Below are 24,694 nucleotides of genomic sequence, written 5' to 3'. Positions count from 1 at the left end.
GAGAAAATACAACAAATGTTATTCAAATTCATGCTATTACAGGGCTACAACTAACATTGAAACGGCTGAAAGCTTGAGGGAACATAACGACCCTCTTAATATTACAGAATTAGGAGTCAGAAATATTTGGATGGGGAGGGGTTGGTCAGATATATTATTCCAACTCCACATGTAACTTAATTTGGGAAGATTCACTATTACAACTCCAAACGTAACCACATAGTGGAAAGTGTTTGACATTGTTGGGTTCAAGTGTTGGACTTTGGGTTTGGGGGAGGGGGACAGATTTACTAAATCAACTCCAAACTTAACTACGCTAGGGAAAGTGTTGGACTTCAGAGTTTCAGCTTAGCTATTCCAGCTCCAAACTTAACCATACCGGGAAACGTGTTAGGCTTGATGGGGAGGGGGCAGATTTTCTATTCCCATTCCAAACTTAACCAAATTGGGGAACGTGTTGAAGATTGTGGTTGAGATATGGTTAAGATTTACAATTTTAACTCAAAATGTAACCACATTGGGGAAAGCATTGACCTTTGTGGGGTGCAGATTGACTATTCCATCCCCAAACATAATTACATTGGGGAAAGTGCTGGACTTTAGTGAGGTAGTGATAAAAATGTGGGGGTGGGAAGTTCAGATTTACTACATCAATTCCAAACTTAACCACATTGGGGAAAGTATTGGACTTTGGCGGGTTCAACTTTGCTATTCCAGCTGCAAATTTAACTTTACTGGGGAAAGTTTTGGACTTGAGGTGGCAGATATACTATTTACATTCCAAACTTAACCATATTGGGGACGTCTTGGAGTTTGGAGTAAAGGGGTGGATCAGATCTACTATTCTGACTCCAAATGTAAACACATTGTGTTGGACTTTCTGGGCTTTAGAATCACTATTCCAGCTCCAAACCACATTAGGGAAAGTGCTGGACTTTGGTGGGGTTCATGTTTACAACTCCAACTCCAATATCAACCACATGGGCGAAAGTGCGGATTTTTATGTATTTTATTGGGGGGTCAGATTTGGTATTCCCACTACAAACGTAACCAGATTGGGGGAAATTATTGCTCTTTACAGTTACACAATTAGAATTAAACCACATGACATAAATAAGGAAAATTAGGGGTACTATGCATTTTCATTTCTAAAATATAACGTGAAATTTAATGAATATAATTAATTAAAAACTATTGTTTAAATTCAAAGTAAATACATTTACAAAATGACATACATTGTTAACTCTCAATGAGAAAAAATACAATAATTTTGTGAAGAAAAATTATGAGAACTGAGAACTTAATAAAGGCAGTAGAATGCACAGAGTATGTAAGACAAGCTGCCTATATTATGGTATAGGTCAGGCCTAAATCAAACTTAACAAAAGGAAGTTAAAGAATATAGTCTAGAGTGTAGACAGATGCTGCAGTTTTGAAGATTACTTTTAACTGGCATATTAATCAGGCATTTGGCAGAATGAAAGAAAAGGGAATGGTGATTTTTCCTGATATTTGGTAGATGGAACTTGGATAAAGGAATGTTGACAGGAGTGAAATTTGTCAGCTTCATGCTGGAATCAAATTCCATTCTGAGGGTTCCAGAAGTGAAAGTGTTTGTTAGCATGTCATGGTAGAAGGAGTACTATGATGACTTAGTAGCAGGGCCAAGGATGCAGATAAGCAAATGATTAACATATTATCATTACTTTCTGCAGTTATTAGGCTTACAAAACATTTTTTTCTCGTTTCAGAAACCATTTTAGTTTCACAAACAGTGGCCTTCGCAGGATGAACTGGCCTATAGGCAGGGCTTTAAGTGGGCCGGTCTCACCGGGTCTGAGTACCGGTTGTTTTTTAAAAGGGGCCTTGAAACGGGCCTCTATCAAGATCTGTTTTGTGCCTCGGAACAGGCGGTCCGTTTTTTTCGAGCGTTATAGGGAAAGGGAAATCCTTTAAAAGGAGTCATTTTCTCTCTGGATTACCCTTCTCTTTTTGAAACTCAGGTGCAGCAACCTTGTCGTGGTGTCACCAGGGCTTTAAGTGGAAGCTTTTTCAATATTATATACATGCCGTAGTTGCTGCTTAATTATCTTATGCAACAAACAACCATTGACAAAGCCAATAGTCCTGACTTGTTGAAATATGTTGTCACTTGTTGTATCATATATCTGGATGCAAAGACAGAAACAGCAAAATACCAGTTGGGCGGCACACTATGCTAAGCACAGATTTTTAGCGTATGTGTTTTTAAGCCACGACCTTAATTACATTGGCCACAGCCCTTTGAGAGACACCCCCATTTTTTCATCTCACTTAAAGCCCTGCCAATAGGGCATTCAGGCAGTGACTGAAGGGCTGGTCTGTCAGTTCAGTGTGTGAGTTGGTTTTTGGGCTGTTTGTGGGCATATTCTATAGTCCGTTGGGTCGATGTTTCCTGTTAATTTCCATGTTATTAAAACAAACATTGCCTGCAGTACGCTCAGATTTATGCAGCCTTCTATACCTCATAAAACACTGAAACGTCTTTGCAAGTACATCAAAACTGTCCCAAATTGTAATCTTGGGCCACTTTGCTAGCTATTTGATTAACTAACAGAAGCCACTTTTTATTTTGGTGCCCCGGCCTGTTTACTGTGCCTGATTTATCCTGTCTATGTGGTAGCACCATCGATTAAAATAGTGTCAACTCAAACATGGGTAACTTTAAAAATAAAAACATTACATTTTTTATGTACTGAGGAGCCCATGTTCGAGGTTGATGAAGTTGTTTAGCGATGAACCGTTAACCATTTACCCTTTGTTGATTCTGGTTGCTTTGCTCCTACAATGGACCAAAAAGTGCGGATGGGAGCACGTAGCTGAAGGCTGCTAATACCACAAGTAGGTTGATTACTTGGGATTTTTGGAGATGTTTTTAGAAGTTGAAGCATATGTACTGACTCGTGCAAAGTGTAAATACTGGCGGTGGCTTGACCACGAGTCCGACGGAATTCAGTATACCTGTAAATACTCCTTTTATGAATTTTATTTTCAGCAATTGGAAGGATACAGTAGCAGGGGAAGAATTGTTAGGGAAAGCAAAAGTTTATCTTAGAAGTGGTTTACCTGAAAGCAGGACTGTTGCCAATACAAGATGTTATGGATGCTTTGGATAGAAAAGGAGCACAAGCTTTGGAATTGTTTAGATGCAGATATTCGTGGCTATGACATTCAGACCGTAGGTTCTGAAAGATTGCACGAAAGCCTTAAAAAAGGGAAGCAAGACCAGTAGATCAAGATGGCTGACGACTTTAAGATAAGGAAGTAGGATTGGAAGGACCTGGCAGGGGAAAAGAGGGTGTGAATATCCTGGTGAGGTGAGCGTGAGCTAAGATGAGTATGGGCTTTGAAGGGGAGGCTCGAGCGATCCCAGATAGTTTGACGACCCCGAATAGTTTGACTAGTTAGTGAAAAGGAGGCTCGTGGAGAGTTAGGCCAAAATAGTAATTATATTACGGGGTGTCGCGCCCGCCCTTGCAATGAGACTCTGGAGCCGGAGCTAGCATAAGTGCACCTTTCTTTATTCCCTGCCAGCCTTCAACTGGCTTACAGACTACCCTTCCCATTCCGGTTCCTGTTTCCTGCTTCCTCCCCTTCTTGTATGCCTGCTCTGTCTGTCCACAGAGGTCAGGCATGACGACATGACATCTCCCCCTTTTGTACAAAGTCTCACCGTCTCTCATATCTCCTCAACGAGTCGCCGGGGTTTTCTTATCTGGCGTTTCGGACGGCTCTCTCGTTCTGGTGGTTGGACATGATGGTTTGGGTCGCTGGAGATTCTCGTGGGGCTGCGATGGTTCTGGTCACCACTGTCACCGTGGGTTGATGAGTCACTCGAGGTTTGGCTGGAGGAGGCTCCGCGATGATTTCGGGGATTGCATTTCTTGAAGTGTGATATATTTCTTGTTATCTGCTTGTGGTCAGCCTTCGCCGTGATCATGGTACCTTTCCGTTTGCTAACTTGGAGAGGATGGTCCAGATATCGGCTGTCTGCTTTTGTTCGCCGATCGCCACGGACAAGTACCCAGTCTCCTTCCTGGATGGCGCTGTCTTTGGCGCGCCTGCGCCGATCAGCATATATCTTCATACTGCGTTTATTCTCATGATCAATCTCAACTAGGGTGTTGTGATCAATGTTGATGGTCCGTGGTTGAGATGAGTGGCTCATCATGGGCAGTCGAGTGCGGGGCGCCCTGCCTAACATCACAGTGGCCGGGCACTGATTTGTGGTGTTGTGTGGAGTGGTGCGGTATGCCCTCAATACTTCATTCAGGGTCTGCTGGATGTCTCAGTGTGTTGACTCAGCTTGCTGGGTCGCCTTTTTGAGTGTCCCCATAAATCGTTCCACCATGCCGTTGGCTTGTGGCCATAGTGGTGTGATTTTTTGGTGTTTAAAATTGAGATGTGCCGCGAAGTCTGTGAACTCGCGGCCATTGAATGGGGGACCATTATCGGATTTGACCCGTAGGGGAATGCCCCAGGCTGCGAAGATCTCGTCCAGTATTGGAATGACCGCTGTTGCTCTGGTAGATGACACCAGGTGTGCAAATGGGAATCGTGAATACTCGTCCGTGACGACTATGATGTATTGTCCTGATTTCAGTGGTCCAAAGAAGTCGACTGCGACCTGCTGCCACACCCCGTCTGGCAGTTCGGAAATTTGGAGCGGGGCATGTGGTTCCTCTCGGCTTACCAGCTGGCATGTCATGCAGTCTTTTAAATTGGATTCCACCATCTGGTCTAGCGTGGGGAACCAGACGCGTTCTCGTAAGGTCTTTTTCGTAGCGTTTACACCTCTATGTCCTTCGTGGGCCAGGTTGATGACCCCTTGGCGTAACTTGTGCGGTATTACAATCCTCCCCCCTCTCAGGAGTAGTCCGTTGTCACTGATGGAGAGTTCGTCTTGGACATGTTGGAAGGCAGTGAGTTCGCGGAGGTGTTGTTCCGAGTATTGAGGCGTTGTTTTCAAGTGGCGCCATGAGTTCGTGCGGATGCGGGTCATGACAGCTTGCACGAGCGGGTCATGCGCCGATGCTTCTTGAATGGCTTCCATAGGAACTGTAGGGGGGCAGGCTGCGTCAATGACAAAATGGATGTAGTCCTCGGCCAGGGAGTGGGTGACTGTTGTGGCACTCAGTGGATGGCGAGACATGTAATCAGCTGGATTGTCAGCTTTGCCTGGCTTGTGGACGATGGTGTATATATAGTCCTGGAGACGTAGACCCCATCGTTCGATGCGTGGCGGCATCTTGGCGTTGGGGTTGCCGAATATTGTGATAAGTGCCTGGTGGTCCGTGACGATTGTAAAATGCTTGCCATACACGAACAGGTGGAAGTGTTCGCACGCCCATACCACGGCCAGGCTTTCCTTCTCCGGTTGTGAGTACGCCTTTTCCGTGTCCGTGAGGCTGCGGCTCGCATATGCAATGATGTGGCGCTGGTCAGAGTCCTCACGGTATTGGGCCAGGATAGCGCCCAGACCCACCGGGCTGGCGTTGACTGTGATCTCAGTTCGTTTTTTTGTGTCGAAGTAGGCAAGATTGATGGCTGAGCCGACAGCCTGTTTGATCTCAACGAATGCCAGTTCGCATGCAGTGGACCATTCAAAGGGCTGGCCCTGACGTGTGAGTTCTCGTAGCGGGTAACTGATTGTAGCGTAGTCGCGGATGTAGCGAGCGCAGTAGCTCGCCATTCCAAGGAATGAGCGGAGATCACTCATGTCTCTGGGTGTTGGGGTGTCGGCGAGTGCGGCTACCTTCTCCGGGTCAGGCTTCATTCCCTCCCTGGAGAAAATGTGTCCATAGAATTTTAGGTTGTCTTTGTGAAATTCACATTTGGTGGCGTTGAGCGTCAGGTTGGCATCCAGCAGAGCATGGCAGACTCTGTCCAGGGCAGTGTCGTGTTCCGTTTGGTCTTTCCCAAAGACTAACAAGTCGTCACTGTAATTGAAGGCGTTGGGAATGCCTTGTATAACTCGCCAGATGGCTTCCTGGAAAATTTCGGCAGCGGACGAGATGCCAAAGTTCAGACGCTTGTAGCGAAAAAGGCCTTGATGCGTGGTGAATGTCGTGATGTATCTTGACTTGTCGTGAAGCTCCAGTTGATGATAACCTTTGTTAAGGTCGAGTTTGGAGAACACGGTGGCGCCATTTAGTCTTGTGATCATGTCACTTATGTGGGGGCCCGGGTGATGTTCACGCTCGATGGCGGTGTTAGGTGCGCGCATGTCCACACATAGCCTGACCTTGTTGTCCTGCCCCTTCTTGGGGACTACCACGACCGGTGATACCCATGGTGTGGGTCCTGACGTGCGCTCAATGATGTCCGTTTGTAGGAGGTCCTGGAGCTCATCGTCGACGGCTTGTTGTAAGTGGAAGGGCACCTTCCTGTGGTGTTGGGCGATGGGTGTCACACTTTCGTCAATGTGCAGTTTCACCTTAAAGTGGTTCAGTTTCCCCAGGCCCTTGAAGAGGTTCAGGAATTTTGCTACAATGTCGGGGGCATCCTCAGTCATGTAGAGGAGTTCTACCAATTTGAGTCTTTCTGCTGTCGGTAAGCTGAGCAGACAGTCAGCTACATCAGGTCCTTCTACTACGTGAATGTAGGCCGGGATTTTTCTGTCTTTGAATGCAAGAGTTGTGTGACACCGACCCAGGCACGGCAGGGGCTTTCGTGACATCCACGTAAATATGCGGACTGCTGCTGGCTCCAGTTTGGGTCGCTGCTTCATGTTGTAGTATTCAAGTGCGCAGATGTAATTCAGTGACGCTCCTGAGTCCAGGACGAACTTTGCCGGGTGGTCTCCTATCATGATGTCTAATTTCGGGTATCGTTTCAGACGGTCGGGATCCGACACCATGCAGATATACTCGTCACTGACTTCCGATGATGAGTCACTGGATGTGGGTCTACGTGACCGATGATCTCTTGTTTGATGTCTGGGGCGATGGGCGCTCGTGGATCGGCCTCGTGATCGGTACGAGCTTGTTGAATGATCGCTGGATTTTGACGAGCTGGATGAACGTCCTTCTCTCCCTTTGATAGCACGTGCATGGTGTCGTGTGCCGTATCGAGAGGACGGTGACTTGCGCATTGACTGTTTGGCCTGACATGCTATCTCAAAGTGGTTGTCCCTTCCACAGCGGTGGCATCGCTGGCCGATCGCTGGACACTGTCCTGAGTGTGGGTAATCTTGTCCACATCTATAGCATGCGGGTGTCGATGCGGGTGTCGATTTGACAGACTTGTGGTGTCGCGATACTCTTCTTGAGGGCACTCTTCGAGAAGTGTGGGTCGGCTTGCTTGATCTGTGGGGGCTTCTGGTGACTTTGCGTGCCTGCATCTGGAGAGCATGTTCTTTCCAGTCGGACTTGTGAGTTTCCATCCGTTTGGCGTGTTCCTCTGCCTGGTCGTTAATTCTCGTGAGTTCCTCAATTTCTTCTAGTTTGTATTGTTTCTTCAGGAGCCGCCGGCGTAGGGATTCACATCAATAATACGGAGTCGCAGTGCGTCTTCTGTCTTGAAGTTGTCGAACTCGCAGTGACGTGCCATCCGTTTGATACGCATGATGAAGTCACTCATGCACTCTTCCTTTTCCTGGGAGGCCAAGTTGAACGTGTACCGTTCATAATCTACATTGCGCTTGGGGAGGAATCGACTGTCGAGGGCAGCTTTTGTCTCCTCATATGTCGCAGTTGCCGCATTTGGCAGTTCTTTGATGATCTGTGCTATTTCTCTACCTATTAGGTTTCTTAAAGCAACAAGCTTCTGCTTGGGATCCTGTACCAATGACCCAGCCATGTAGTCCTCAAAGTCTTCACTCCAGCTTTTCCACGCGGGCCCCATACTATTGCCAGACGTCAGCACCAGCGGCTCTGGTTGTCGCAGGAATGAGGCCCCCATGGGCGTGTGAGGCATCATGGCTGTGTTAGCTTGTGTTGCTGGGCCTGCTGTAATGTTTCCTCCAGAAGTGCTGACGAGTTCAGTATCAGACATTTGGAGGCCTCAGTGGCTGACTGCGAGTGTTTATTTTATTGCTGGGGACTTGATGTGGCTGAATGGGAGCTTTTCCCGCTCTTTTGTGCTCCAGTTTATGAGTTGTGGTGGAAGGCGCCTGACTTCAAGATGGCCGCCGTGTGCAGATCGTGGGTTATCCAATGGCCAGCGCCTGACCTCAAGATGGCCGCCGTGTGGGACGCTGTATTTTCGGGCCTTGGCTGCTCTCTAGGCATTTGCGTGCATTCACTCTGATCGGCTGCCACAGTCACCCTCTCTCTCTTTGGTTGTGGGAGCGGGACTCACCCTGCTTTGATGGGCTCCTTCGCGTCTTCGCGGGTGGGCGGCTCTCTTTCCCGCCTACTGTAGCGCAGCTCGGTGTCTGAGGCTCCCTCGTGGTTGTTTGTACAATCGGGGCACGAGCTTCTTATCTGCGCCGCTGTTCCAGGGCAAGCGGTGCTGTATCCTTTCCGTGCCTGCTTTTGGCAGCTCCCGATGCCGGTCTTCGTTTCGCGCTTCTCCCGCGCTGCCGGTGGGATGGACTGCAGACTCGCTGGTCGGGCCGGCGTGTGCGGCTGGGCGGCGCGTCTTTAGTTGTGGGAGTGTAGGCATCCCACCTTCGTCGCCATTGTCGCGCCCGCCCTTGCAATGAGACTCTGGAGCCGGAGCTAGCGTAAGTGCACCTTTCTTTATTCCCTGCCAGCCTTCAACTGGCTTACAGACTACCCTTCCCATTCCGGTTCCTGTTTCCTGCTTCCTTCCCTTCCTGTATGCCTGCTCTGTCTGTCCACAGAGGTCAAGCATGACGACATGACACGGGGTATTATATATTATTTTATAATCTTATAAAGCGCACAGCTACCCAAAATGGGGTTCCTCCTATGCTTATTGGGTATTTGTGTAAAGGAATGAGCCAGGTGCTGGTAAAGTTTTTTCTCTTCAGATCTTTCACATTAAAGCAGCCTTTTGCAACTAATCTGTGCCTGTCACTGACAGTGCCTTCTTGTTCTGGTTTTCAATTTGTATGGCATAGAATTCACAGAGGTCATACTGATGAAAGACATTTGTGGCACATTCACAGAAGGAGTAACTGCAGCAGCACTGCCGGAAACAGGCTATGTCTTTCAAAGGTAAGCCATTTAATACAGGTAGTACTCTTCTTAAACACATGCGCCATTTATAAGTTCTGCTGCCCATGACAGAATGAACGCCTTCCGGTCTTGTTGAGCCATTTTAAGTGCTTTGTGGAGTATGTTATCTTTTTAATTGCGGTGGAATGAAAACGCTTCTTCTAATCTTGGCAGAACTTTGTTATGTCTAGCAAGTTAATGAGTTTCAATGCTCGAAAAGGTCATGCTGATGACGTTTGCAGCATTATCTAGAATTCCATTCATACCCCGCAGTCTCAGGAATATACAGTATAGAACAACTCATTACGCCATTTCTGAGACAACAATAACTTCATGATTTTCTAAAGAATTAACCCTCCTCAGTTTATTTTTAGTTCTCAGGTTTGAAATGAGTGCATCTTTTTCTGTGCTTTGCCAAGGATGGACCAACAATTTAAAGCAAACGTGTGAAAATAGATTCTACTGGAGAGGAGAAAATTAGTAATTCACATAATGGCAAACGGAAACTGCACCCCATGTACCAAGATGGAGTAGCTAAGTTATGCATTGTTACTATAGGGCTTGGATAACTTTTGAGATTTAATAATTTTGAGATTTTTAAACGTAGCTTTCTTTTCACAGTATCTAGTACCCACTTTATCTGGTTTAGTTAGAAGATATGATTCTGCTAATGGATGATGCTATGTGTTTGCTTTAAAGAGAGGTGTCTTCTGGGCATAGCAGCGAGTGGAAAGGATGCTCGGGACACTGCATGGCTTATTTAGGAGAGCCATTGCGTCAGGTACTTTTGCACTACGTAAAGTGGTACATGCATGATGCCGGGCTCTCAAGCCGATTTATGAAGCCACGCAAAGCCACCCTGTGAGTTTTGAGTGGCGTCATTAATTTTGAGTAAGACAATGCAGCGCAAATCACCCCGTTGCCTTACTCTGCACCTGGGAGGTGTTCCATGGGTGATGCGGTGCGTTTTACCACGAAACACCCAGGGATCTTGACGCTTCCCCAGATTTACAAAATTATGTAAACCTGAGGAAGCGCCAAATCAGTAGATCTCCCGAGGTGACAAGTTACGACAAGAAATTAGCTAATTTCTCCTCGTTTTCCCTTCTTTCTATGTGTGCTGCATTCCGCAGCAGACATTGAAAGAGGAAAACACCTCTTAGTACTGTTTTAGTGCAGGAGGGTGCCCTTTCGATTTGGCATAGGGAAGCGCAGCAAGGTGCCTTTCTGCTCTGTTTTGCGTCAAAAATCCCATAAATGAGGACCGGCTCTGGTTGGGCTTTTTTATTTCTGTTGAGCCTGGTCAAGTACATGTGTTTTACTGATGCAGGAGCTAGTCCCCTGCAAGGTCTACCGCTTTCCTTCTCGTCTTTATTTCTGTCCCAGCCCATTTCCTAGCTACTTAATATCTCTTGATGTGAGAGTTAGTGGAGGCATAGAGTGCTGAACCCATTGTCAATGTGGTCACAATGTCTCATTGACATGACAATATGTAGATGAGCTGTGTAATCTTGAGTAGTGATAGCTGGGATTTGTTTCACAGGAGCACAAAGGAGAAGGACAGGCCTTGATCTCAAAAGTTGTTGAACTGTTTCAGCATTTGCATAGTCTGTTACAAATATTTGGTGACAATATATGTGGTACTTGGCATGCACTTGAAGGTCACCTTGCACTGAATTAATTTGAATGGTAAAAGATGGCAGCCAACTAGGGGATGATCACAGGAACTGGTTCCTCACTCCTAACTTACACCAGAGCTTTATTAACTGTTGGTGGTATAAGAAACAAGCATATGTGGAGCCTATAATCAGGGGTATATAAAAATACTATTGATAAGGGATGTCTGTGGCTGCTTCAACTTACGTATGTATGATTGACGGTGGGGAGTACCCTGTTACCATCACTATCATTTTGGCTCCCTCAGCGATGATGTAAGCTCTGGGTATAAGTGGATCCTGGGCCAGTGGTGGTCGGAGAGGCGGGGGAAGCATCAGTAGAATGAGCTTAGATTTGGGGTGCTCGAATTGCTCCTTAACAAGTAGCTGCAGGTTTCCCCAGAGTCCTGCCACCACGGGGGAGGCTGCTGCCATGGCAGGGTCGGAAAAACAGTGATCAGACACAGCTCGGTCTGGCGCATGGACTGAGAAGATGGGTGGAATGGAGGAGAGAGTGGAGACAGAGAAAAGGAGAGAAGCAGGTCCCTAGTCATGACTGGCAGAGATCGTACTGACACACCGCTGCAACCGATAGAAGCAGCTATTTGGAGGAGAAAGAAAACAAGCAACATTGATGTAAGTGAAGGAGAGGGAGAGAGTGCAAGGGAAAATGAAACTGAGCATGAGGTAATGGAGGACACTGCGATATATGAAGGGGTGAATGCATGAAATAACCCATGCTTACAGACATGCCAGTTACGATAGATAAGATAATAATGCTGTGATGTTAAATGAGATAGACTGGGCATTGGATATAAACTCAGATACAAGAACATATGGGGTTTTATCCCAAATGATTACTTTATTGGTTGAGAATGTCCAAGTTGGTGGCAAACTCAAAAACCTAGTGGACAGTATAAATAAAAAAGAGGTGCCAGTGATTAAAAAGTCAGGATTACAAACACATATCCAGAGTATAAGTGATATGCATATGATAACTCAGAGGTTTTGAAAAATGCAGATACTAGATCAAAAACACGGAGGTTTATTGCATTATAGAAAAGATGCTTTAAGCGCTAAGAACACAGAATGAAACATGGGAGGTAACAAGCTAGAAAGAATGACAGAATGCCAAGGGCTAAATCTACATGGAAATCCGGTATTGACTAAAGTAGTATAAGCTTACACACTTCTTCTAAAGAAGCAGATGGAGCTAATGTTAACAGCAGTAAGGAGTTTAGCTAAATAGAAAGACCAGCATGTTTGCAAAGGACTCCAGGACTGCAGATATTGATATGTATGTACAAGCAGAAACAATACAGGAGATATATCAAGAGAAGACATGAGCAATAAACAGTACAGAGACAATGGCCATTGATAACAAGACTACTAGAAGAAATCTCAGTGCGGCCATATCGACAATAAGGGGGGCACATGAGCCAACTTTACCAAAACTCTACAAACTGATACAACAACAAGAAATATATGAAAAGATTGGAGATATACAACATTGGATTACTAATCTGAAACAACAGACAGCAGGAGATTGTGTATGAGCAGGATGTGATGCTGGATATAATAAAAAAAATAAGGCAGATGATATGGAGAATCAACAAAAATGCCCAAACTACATATTCCTGGAATAGATGAAGGGCTGGAGGGTAAAGCTTAACAGATATGTTTTAGAAAATGCTTTACCTGATTATAATCTTGACTCCCAGATACAATGGACACATAGATATCCCCAGTGCAAAACATCTCAGAGGCAACTGGAAGACAAGCCAAGGGCAATATTGCTCTATAGTGGCAAATTCATTTTGAGACAAAAAATCTGTTTCAACGCAAACCCACTTTGCCTGTTGTAAGGTGTAGGTGAATGATCTCCAACTGTGTCTAGCAATTTGTTTATTAAAACATTTGATTAAAGCTCTATTACTTTTTTAATCCATTAGTTGTCATGTAAACCAGACAGAGTCCCAACAGAGTGAGTGTGAGAGGTAATGAGAATCGAGAGAGGTTAATATGATGAAATGTGAGTGCAATGCAGACTTCCTGTGCTTAAAACAGTCAAACATAAGTCAATTGGACTCCCTGGCAATGGATAGACACTACATACATTACTTCTCCTTTTAATTAAGAGTGTGCATTATAACAATCACTGCACAAAATAACATGTGTTGTAAACACTGGAAAAAGAGAGCTGTGTTTCTATTGTGGGGTTAAAAAGCTGAATAAATAGCAATAAGCACTGATTTCAAAAGATTTGGAAAACACTGGAAAAAAACATTTACACCAACACAAAAAATAAACACTGAAAATAGAACAACTTAAATATAATGTTTTAAAAAGACTCTATTTCACACCGAATACCTATCTATATATAAGGTAGTAGACCATTCAAGATGCCCCATGGTAGGAAAGATAATGACATATTATCCGCTAGAAGCTGTCAATGTGTCAATAAAGGATAAATAAGTGTGAGATATTTTTGATTAGACCTGGTGCCTTGAAACAATGGGGAAGTGATTGATTACGATGTAAAATAGGAATTATTACCTATTACATAGTTATTGTGATGTACTTGGCACTGTTTCTCTTCAAGCAAAAAATAATAAAAAAATAATGTTGCCTTGCACGACTTGTAGAAAGATTAGTTAGACCTGAGAAAAATTATAGTAAATCAGTCCCAGATGTAAAAAATAGAAAGCGTTTACCAGAGTTATATCATTCTTTGTAACATCAGATATATGTGATGGGACATAGACTAGACAAAGGTGGCATGATAAAAGAATGTTAGATCTGGAAATGTTTGGAGACACTGTTTAAAGGATGCTTCCAGTGATGTTCAGTATAATGTGCATACAACATAATTTGTGTCAGGTTTAGAAAGTAGATGAACTGATGAAATAGATTCATAGTGACTCTTGTTGGAATCTATGTAGATAAAGAGCTAAATAGATCATACAATTGGGCTCAAAGCAACATATGATGGTGCCAGGACTAAGGAGGAAGTTTCTCCAGGGGTTTCACATGGTGAGCTGGTGGAGGACAGGGGTGTGGCTACTTTTGATCAATCAATCAATCAATCAATCACCAATAAATCATTCAGCTTTTGTAAAGCGCAGCACTGTCACCCCCTAGGGGTATCTGGGTGCTGGGGCTCCATCAAAGTGCAAATTAGGTGAATTGTTTTAAAAACTCCACATGTGGCTTTCAGTATTATATCTGGAAAAGGTATGACCGGATATCTCTGTAAACATTTGTGCATCAGAACAAAAGGGGTGATGTGTGGGATGATAATGTTTCTTCCATTGAATCTGAAAGGCAAAAGCAGGGAGGATCTTTGAATATCTGCAATAGAACAAAATAGCTATTATGGTCCTGCAAGAGGCACATCATCTTGAAGAAGAGAAGAAGAAATACCTATCAGTTAGATGGCTTTAAAATGATATATGCTATAGCAAATCAGACAGTACCAAGGAGCAGCCATCTGGATTACAAAGTGTTTGGGAGTGGAACTGAAAATGACTAAAGTGGACCACATTGGGAGATGGATATTAGCACAGATTAAAGTCAGGCATGCAAAACACATAGTATAATCCTTTTAATGTCCCAATGTAGATTATCCTGCGATAGGCAGGAGGTTTCCAATTATTCTGTTGGAATTTGTGGCCCCATATATTATTGCTGTGAACATTATTATCATAATGAAAGAAGTGAGATATCACTCTCATGTTGTACTCTATTATAGAAATAGCAAGTCACAAGCACAATTGCATTACATGTTTCAGGAGCTTGGCCCAACAGCAGGGGTATAATGCCAGCCTCTGCAGTGCATGTAGGAAGATCTAACTCCTCAGGGAGCTCTTACATCTTCAAGGGGCCATATTCAACACAAGGCCAATTAATTACTCTGAGACATGGTAAACTCAGGGGCCTCTCATCACTTTCTGTAGGGGCCCCGTCATTTTGTGTTACTCTATTGCTGCACAGGTGGCCCTGCTGCTAATTTCACACCACATAAGACGAAAGGCTGTGCACGGCATGGGGTTGGCTCCCTGCGGGGGACTAGGCTGCCTCTTGGTGGGTTGGCCACAACCCCCTGGATGTGCTTGTGGGCTTGGCTGCCTGTTGCTAACCATCCGCCGTGCACAGCCAAAGGCCATGTGTGACAAGTAGTTGTATTTACAAATGGTAATAACATGTTACATTGAAAAAACAACCTAGAAATAATTTATATTATTATGACTTTTTTTAGTACTTCCTTTCATGCCCCTAGGCCATATTCACTTAAAAGGCAATGTGTGCCAAAGAAGCTGATGTCATAAATTATGTCATAGAACATGGCATACGTGATGCAATATGATAGGTCATACGCAGAGCATGGTGGGGGTGCACGATATATTAATAACTATAACTCGTGAATTTCTGTATCATTTTTAGTTCAGATGTTAATGTCGTCACTGAGATAATCACCTAACTATAACCTAAATATAACAGCACACTAACTTTAGTTTTTTCAGTGAATTCATTATGTCACAACTTCCAAATTCCATCATATAAAACAGTAGGCAAAGTGTTGGCCTCAAAAGGGTTATAGTGACTATTTCCACTCCATTCAAAGCTACAGTAGGGGAAGTGTTGGACTCCAGAGAAGTTAGATTCACTCCAATAACAATAGGTTACCAACTTAATTTAAAAAAAGAAAAAAATACAAAATATAGTACAAAAGATGAACAACTATTATACTGAACATATTAACACCTAAAATTAACATTTCAATTAAAATATATTTCATTAAATAAAAACAATATTTTTGCAAATATATTTGAGTAAACAATATTAAATAAATCAATATTATTAAAAAAAATATGATATCCCCAAAACAATAATATTCTCACCAACAATACTTAATGACACAATATTTTTGTAGTAACAATATTTATGGCTTGAAATTGATCCAACAAGATATATAAAACGTAATATTTTTTTTTAAACAACTTTAGATGTTTTACTCATTGTGGACATTATGGAAAACAGCCTTGGCTCTGATCCAATAGAAACATGGCAGCCTAAACTGTGATACCAGTGGGGCTATGGCCTTGTTGGCCATTTGGAAGGACAGCTGCCAAGTGACTATGGCCACAACTGCCTTCATTGTGACAAGGCTGAAGGATTGATTTGTAGTTAGAAAAGTAATCTGAATCAGGAATGTTGTTTTGTATTACAAATTGTGTTGCAGTGGCATAGTTAAACTTCCATTATACAGTTATTTTGAGGAATGGTGTGTGTGCATTTAAGCACAGGGTAAAGGGGACTCAAGACTGGGTGATTTTAGATTTACATGGAGAGATTATGATCTTGAGATAAGTGATGAATGTACTTATATAAAACTAGGGTAATCCATTTTGCCAAGTGAACTCCATGTAAACCACACATAAGAATATGATAGTTTACAAGGAATTTGTTTATCTGAATTAAAGTCTAATAATGCCCCAAATACCATATACCAAATAGATGTTTCTATGCATTTATTGAGAATATCTACAATGGCACCAGCTGTGCAATGCTCAAAGGTGAACAGTGTGAAATATGTGAAACAAACTGTTTTGTGTCTGCCTGTACATGGAAAGGGCATAATAATTTGCTACAAGGGTCAGAAGGCTATACCAATTGTCAATTTTAGTATAATTCAAGTTGATCATCAGAACAAAAACCTATTCAGGAGCACTGCTTTGGTGAACTTAAGAATGTCAGTAAGATACCAAGATTAAAGTCATAGCAACAGTCCCTGCTTTAGTACGCAACTTAAGTTACTCCCCCGAATAATTTTAGAATGGCCTCAGATGAATGGAAATTGTAGAATAACTGTTGACTTGAGAGGTCAATTTGCTAATGTGAGATTATCATGGGCTTGTTTCGACGGATAGCATATCAGGACACAGATGGAGGGGAGAATAAACTGGCAGCCAATGGTTTTGGTGGAGTCTCATGACCATATAAGGAACTCAGCTTTAGGCTTTGTTCTTCTAAATGGTCACAGAACACCTCAGTAACTTGAAATATCCCTATAATTTACGACAGGGAGTAGTTTATCCCCTACATATCTCAATGTATTAGATATTGTGTGATCCTTTTGCAGTCCATACACCACCGGGCTGTTCCATGAGAAATCTCCTTAATAAAATCTGTAATGTTATTCATTGTTAAGATGCGTTCCACACTCCAGCCTAATCATTTTAACTTGCGTTTACTATTTCCATGTAGTGCAAAGAGTTTCTTTTGTCAAAATCTACTTGGATTTGGTAAAGTACAACATTTGAAAACCCTATTGACTGCTTCTTGACATTTCTGCAGTATTTTTACTCGTGCCTCTACAGATTTTCTCATAGAAGTTGTGCTATAAAACTGGAAAATAATCTTTAGTAAATTAGCTCAGCAACACATAAATACTTTCAGGTCTGGTCTTAGTATGGCACAAAGCACCTTCCGACAAACTTTAGGAGCAATTTAGGTGTAATTTTCCTACCATAGAAACACAAGACTTCTCAAACTCACCATTCAATCTTTGTCACTGTGGTGTTCTGACAACTCCAGCTGAAAAACAGAGGTGTAAAATAGATTAACTTCTGTGAGCCCTTAATTACAAACAGGGTTGTATATCACATAAATAGGTGTCATGGCATTAGAATAGCAGTTCCTGTGTGAAGATCACAACTTCACAACATTACAAAATCAATGTTCCACTTCATTGGCTGTAGTTAACATTTCTAGTAAAAGTATTTTCGCTCAAAAGTGACCTGTGTGCAAAAATAGATTAGCAAGCTTTTAACATTCAAACCTGACTTTAATGGGATTTTCACCTCCATTTTTAAGAGATTTCAATTACTGTTCGGATTTTCCAAAGTAAGCTCAGTTTTTAAAAAAGTCTTTATTTTGGCAATAGTTAAAGGTACCCTCTTGACTCGCTGTATATAACTGATGAAATGATGAGAATAGTAGTTCCCCTTCACTATAGGGCATCCTTTGATGAGATGGGCAAATACAAAAGGAAGGTGGTTCACCATGCATGGCTGGCACATGTAACAGCATTGGGGCGGGCAGAGGTGGGGGAGGGGAAGTGGACAGATGATGAGATAGGGAAAGTAAAATAAAAAAAATATGTAAAACCACTTACCTTGCACTCATCGCATGGCCGACTCTGAGATGCAGTAAGGTAAGTGGTTGTACATATTTTTGTATTTTATTTTCTCTATCCCTGTCATCTGTCCATCCTACCCTTCACGCCTGCCCCCGCCCCACTGCTGTTACATGTGCTGGCCACGCCGGTGATCCACCTAATAAAGGAACAACCTCAAAATCTTGCAAACAATGCATCAATTTGGCAATAATGCATAGAAAACAGCTACAATAGTGTATAACAAATGTGTGAAAAACCACTGAGTAATCTAAGACTTGTCGGAAAATTAGTTTGAAACACCCGTGCACGTAGGTCATGTAATCTCTCTCTAGTTTGTTTTAGGTTTTTCTCATTCTGACATCTCAATATCCTAAAAGACACTATCCAGTTTTGAAACCCACTACTTAGAAAGAATAACAATTAATTCAAACATATACATTCTCGTTATTATGAATTTATGCCAAAGATTCAGCAAAACTGAACCGAAAATGCAATCCACCACTCATGTTGAACGTTTCTTTAACTGATGGTGAGTATGCACTTATAGACCTTTATTACAAGAAACAGTGTAACCTCTGGATGGGGTATTCATCAGATTTGATAAGCACCTCTTATTTTGAGTTTACAACTTGGAAATATGGCATAATGTTGAGAATTGGTACATAACACACTGAATTCCAAATGTTTTTCACTGTTTTTTCCGGGCTCTTTCAGCCTGATTATTTTTGACAGATTTGACATGATGGAATCTGCCAGGGAAAACTGCAAGGATTAATAATTATCAGACAAGTCATAATTCAGAACTTTTTGCAAATTCCTGTTTGCATTTGGATTGGACTGTAGCCCTGATCCTATAATAAGGGCCTTAAAATACCTTACGGCCTTATTATTACTATGGCAGTCATCAAACCGCTGTAGTCATGGTGGCAGTGCGGGCACCACCGCATCAGTGGTCTGACCATCCCAATACAACTTGTGCGGTTGGACCACAATGGCACTGCTGCAACCACCAGGAATCTCTGGTCTAAGGCTGCAATATGTTTGGAGGGGCCACGGCAGCCCCGCCAAGCACGTTACGAGTTTCATCACCACCACACTTTTCATGGCGGTGCAACCACCATGAAAAGTATTGCATTGAGGAAACAAAAGAGGCCCTACCAGGCTCTCTTATGCATCTGCGCCATGGGGTGCATTATGGGGCACATGTTGTGCCCCCTGTATGCATGCACCCCAGTTCCTTCAGGAACTGTCTTTGATGCACCCATTGCAGTACCTTTTTCAAAGGCACCAATGTGGGACTACCCAAAAATTGTCTGCTAGAGACTTTAAAAGTCGTAGTTAGGAGGGTCGTTTTTTATGGCTTTGGTGGTCTTGGAGTGGGGCGGCATTGTGGGGCCCCGCTCTGAGACCACCAAAGTTATAATAAGGCACTTGATTCCTTTTTAGTGGCTCTTTTATTGTTTCCTTTATTCAGCTGTGTAGACCGTCAAAAATGGGTACACTTACAAGCCTTGTGCGCTCAAGTCCAATACAATTCCATCTTTCAGCAACATCACTCAACTATACCGAAAGCCCATGTAAGGACCACATGTTTAGTGGATACTTTTATATATGTCCATCTTTAGACTTCTGACCCTCATGGCAGACATATAGGTAAATGGATGTGGGTCCAGCCCTGAGCCCTAGTAACACTAGTGCAATCATGTTAGCAATTTCTTGGGTAACGGTAGATCATGTGCTGGTAAGAGAGGTCAGGTAAGAACACAGTGGCTTTCAAAAGTCGCTAGGCCTTGCAGCACTAGGAAGATTTGTGGCGTAGCTAGTCTTGAAAGTAAGGGGCTCTGCATCTCCCATTACCAACTTTGTGCTTGTCCAGTAGGATTGACATGGCAGTAAGTTCATGACATTTCTTAGGAAAATGTTTTGAATATTTGAGTAGCGTCATGCTGGGCGTTATCTGAAATACATGACCTGTCATGTCCTCCACTGCCTCTGTTTCTTGTTCCCTAAATGCAGCCACACCGTGGCAGTGCAGTGCCATGTGTATAAATTCAGCCCTTTGGGCACCACATGTTTTGCACCTGGTGTCGTTCATGAGCATGGACCTGCCCATGGCCATTGGAGTCAGTTATAGCCTTTGGAGAAAGATATAATGGATCAGTCTAAATCTACCATTGGGGGAAACTTTCTCGCTCTGTTGGCAAAAGTATATCCATATTTTGGCACCAATGTCTATATACAGATCTACAACCCATTGTTCTTATGCCCGGGAAACTGCCGCTTCTACCATACCCATGACTATGGTGTATAATCCGGTGATTACTTTAGTGGTGTGAGGAGAGGACAATAGAATGGATATGATGCAGCATTCTGTCAAGGGGAATGTTTGGCAGAGTCTGTGTGTTGCATGCTCAATTGTGCCATATCTTATGGTATACATTAATGTATTGGTTGCAGCTCTCAGATACTCCTGGTATGTGTTGAAGATGTCATCTTTAAATAAATCTCCCAAAGTGTTCATTTGATTCTTGCGGAGCTGTGTCAGTATAATGGATGTATCATCTATCTGCAAGTGGTATTTGAGGGAAATGTGGGGCAAATACATCACTGGGATAGCACAGAATCACACCAGACAATGTATTGAATCTTTTATAAATGTTTTATTTAACTGCAATATCAGACATTAAGACCAGAAAATCAGACAATAATCTAGCCATTCTTTCCCCAAACTTTACGTTTCTTTCACTGCCATATAGAATTTAAATGTATTCAATGATCAAATTGATTTAACACAGTACAAACTTGTACACACAACTTCAGCCTTGAATTCATAAAAGACCTGGAGGCTTAATTACAAGCCTTGTGTGCAGCCAGAACGTCACATTTTATGAAGTTCCGGTGGCAAACAGGACATAGCCATATCTACAAGGCCACGTAAGGCCACTCTGTGTGCCTTTTCATGGCCTTGTAGATATGGAGTGCAGTGCCCATATGTTTTGACACATTCCCAGATTTACAACATGGAGTAAACTTGGGAACACATTAAACCCATCCACCTCCCCAGTGGTGGCTTAATGAGTAGAAGTAATTTCTCCTCATTTTCCTCCATCCATGTGTGCGGCATTCTGCTGTAAACATGAAAGAGGAAAACATCTCCACATATTGTTTCAGTGTAAAAAGGTGACCTTTCCTGTACAAAAACAAGTGTAGGAAGGTGACCCTTCCTGTACAAAAACAACCATACCAAAGCATAGACATCCTTGCACCATGGTGCAAAGGTGCCTACATTGGCGCACAGCTGTTAATTGTGCGCTGGCAGAAAGGACAGGAATGCACCATATCTTGTAATATGGTGCATTCCTGCCCTTTTAAATTGGTGTGAGGCAGTGTAGCTAAAGAAACGCCTTGCAGTGCTGCTCTATGCCACTTCTTTATAAATATGCCGCCAAGTGCCTGATTGAGAGTTTACTGCACAGGAGCTCCATCAAAAACGTGAAAAATATCCTGTGCACTCCATTACAAGTGCCAAATGATTTAAGGCATTAAATAGAATGGCAGATGGGCTGTCTGTCACGATTGTGATGGAGTATCCCTTCCACTAAAATTTAAATCAGACATAAATGGCTCTTTAATAGAATGGCAAGTGGCCACCAACCTGCTGAGTCAGAGAGAGAAGAGGCAGAGCTGGAGGCAGGCGAGAGGTGCCTGAGCCCGAGCCGAGGAACCGAGCCCCGAGCCCTGACCCTGCACCAGAGCCGAGCGGCACCTGGCGTCCGACGGCACCCGTGCGTGAGGAGCAGCAAGAGGAGGGGACGGGGCAGCAAAGGGACAGGGCAGGCGGTGAGAGCGGAGGGAGCTGCGGAGCCGACGAGCCAGTGAGAGCCGCGTTTCTGCGTTTTTGCCATTCCTGCCGTCCCTGCCTGTGTCGCCCACTTAAAAATCAACCCGCCCGCAGCCCCCCCCCACAGCGCCCACCACCGCTTCCCTTTCCCCACGGAAAAAGGGAAACAGGGGACGGGAGAGTTAAGCCGCGAGGGGTGCTGGGAAAAAACAGCGGCAGCGGTGGGGGCAGTAGCTGCGGCAGCGATGTGGAGCCACGAGAGAGCCTCAGAGAAGGCGAGAAAGGCGAGACAGCTCTCTTTGGTTTTTTCTCTTTTTTCTCTTTAGTTTTTTCTCTTTTGTAAACAGCGAGGATCCAGGGCTGAGCCTGAAAACCTGGAAAAACTGCAGTTTTGAAAATGAGAGGCCGCAGGCACTACAAGGGGTCGTGAGCTGTGCCCCGGGTTTTCAAAGGTCTTCGCCTTGCTATTACTACTCTTTCACCTTGAAGCCTGCCCCTGCCTACGCACCCTCACGCCACTAATATCAGTAAACCCGGAGGTCCCCCGGAGGCCCCTGGAGGTTTTTGGCACTCGAGAAAGCTGTAGCGGTAGCTAGTAACAGGCTACAATCTACGAGCGGGCGGGCTGAGTGTCTCTCAGAGTGTCCTCTCACACGCTGCCGCTTCAGTGACCAGTGAACACGGGGAAGGCTGTGCTGCAGTGGGCTGCGACATGTAGGAGCTAAACCCAGAGCAGGTGTGTGATCGGTGTTAACTGCACGACCTGCTGACCTGCTGGCAGCCCAGTAACCCAGTAAGTTAGATCATCAATTAAATTCCCATTCCCATTAACTCCATGGTAACAGAGACAAAAAAGATAAAGGAGATAAAAAAGATCAAAGAAAGAAAAATTGCGAAATGAGGTCTGGGAAGCCAAGGAACTATACGGCACGTACAAACCCCCCCAAAAGATTAAGGAAAGCAAAGAAAAGCCTCAAAAGGGATCTAATGGATGTCAGTAATGAAGGAAATGGGAAGGACAAGGGAAAGAATGGAGATGAGGAAGGAGAACTCTCCCTGAATTCCCCCCTGCACACTAGCCACAAAGACATTAAAGCACGTGAGTGCTCAAACAGCCCCCCAGGGAGCAAATCTGGCTTTCAACCAAAAATGTATACAAAATTTTCATTCATTAAAGATACCAGTACTGCCCTCTATCTAAATGGTGCCAACACAAGCGACCTACCAACACCAATTCAACCAACTAAAGCAAACAGGACAACTCCCTCAAAGCAAGAACTACAGGCGAAGGAGGAAAAGAACCAAGCTGACCCCATGAAAAGGGAACACAGCGCAGCGGCGGACGCACCGGCAACCAGAGAAGAATCAAATAAGGGGCCTCCGTGGAATCAATCAGCACAGGCTCAGGGACAAAGACAGGAGTGGGCAGACTCAAGTACAAAAACAACCACAAACGGCAATGAGCAAGACCACACAAAGGAATACACAACTGTGGCCCAAAATGTGACTCCAATCCTTAACCTTTCATCAACAGCCAGCAGGGAGAGGAGTCCCACAATCCCCACAAGCATAACGAGACACAATAATTACCACAATTATACTGAGGAAGAATACTTCGAATCCCCACTAACTAAGAAAAGAAGGCAAGCTCTACTGGGAAACTCTGAGGGATATGGCGGACCAGACAGGGCAGCAAACTGGGGGCCCCAGGATTACTCCTTGCAGGGTGACGTGCAGTAGAGCGAACCCACGCAGTACGCAGACTCAATAACACAAAAAGAAACAACAACCTGCAAATACACAGTGACAATGCCAGAGAACAGGCAAGCAAGGCATGAACCCAGGGATACGAGAGAACCCACAACAAGGGCAGACTTAGACGTAGCTGGGCAATCAAACACCATAACTATACAGGAAGTAAGAGTCCAGGGACAGTGATCACTTCAATCTATTGACCCACAACGCGAGAAACTCGACAAACCTGAGAAACAACAGGATCTCGCTAAGCAAGGGGGTGCCCCAAAACCGAGAAAGCAACACCGAACTTACCACAAGCAAGGCAGAATGCTACGAGAGACGACACAGAAAGGGCGCATAATCAACAAGAAGCTACAAACTTAACAGACAGGAAAAACCTCGAAAGGACTCCACCCCAAGACCGATGTCCTATTAAAAACCCTTCCCAGACAAAGGAAGATATACAACCCCGAGAAAGCCCTCAACGGGCCGCAACAACTACAGCAACTACACCCAGACAAAAACTAACGAAAAGTAGTGAAATGATCGATAAACAATACGCAGCAGGAATCGAGGAACATCACAGCCGAGGGGAAGACCCAATTATTAATAATATTGATAACAGTCAGACACAGGATCGGGGCAAACTGATATGACCTCAATAATCTTCCACCCTGAGTACCAATCAAGGGGCCCAATAGACACCCTAAACAGGGGGAACATATTACGGTTAATGAAAACCATAGATAGCCTCAAAAATATATCATCCAGTTACTTGGAATTGGTAGAATTTATAGAACCCTCAGGACACCTAGGAGTAGAATCAACAAAACAGTATGGGCCACAGCAGAAATCCCGGAGAGACTATTAAAAGAAAAAGCAATGTTCGACTCCTGGGGAATAAAACTCCAGCCTTTCTTTAAACCAAGATACCCAGATCCTTTATCATCTGACAGCCAACAAAGGAAAAAAATAAATGAACAGCGACATCGGTACACAGTTCTAAGAGGGACACGGAGCAAAACCCCGGAGAACTTAGTCCATCGAGAACAGTCCGACAAGAGAATATCTGTCAATGGCAGTCTGCCCTCACAAAATTGGAGCTGGCTTTCAAGAA

General features: G+C 43.9%; 1 protein-coding gene across 1 annotated transcript in view; it reads right to left on the bottom strand.

Moving 5' to 3' along the window:
- The window catches only part of KCNT2 (potassium sodium-activated channel subfamily T member 2), a 1,660,679-nt gene that overhangs the window by 1,474,227 nt on the left and 161,758 nt on the right, over positions 1-24,694 (bottom strand). Inside the window, exon 7 of the mRNA XM_078650345.1 lies at positions 5,640-5,650. Within this exon, the coding sequence (XP_078506471.1) occupies positions 5,640-5,650 (11 nt within the window). The remainder of the gene's footprint in view (positions 1-5,639; positions 5,651-24,694) is intronic.

The sequence above is a fragment of the Lissotriton helveticus genome, chromosome 1_1 (genome assembly GCF_964261635.1).
Source record: "Lissotriton helveticus chromosome 1_1, aLisHel1.1, whole genome shotgun sequence".
In the NCBI taxonomy this organism is placed as follows: Eukaryota; Metazoa; Chordata; class Amphibia; order Caudata; family Salamandridae; genus Lissotriton; species Lissotriton helveticus.
The sequence above is the reverse complement of the archived record's forward strand: the minus strand, read 5'-3'. Positions and strand labels throughout refer to the sequence as shown.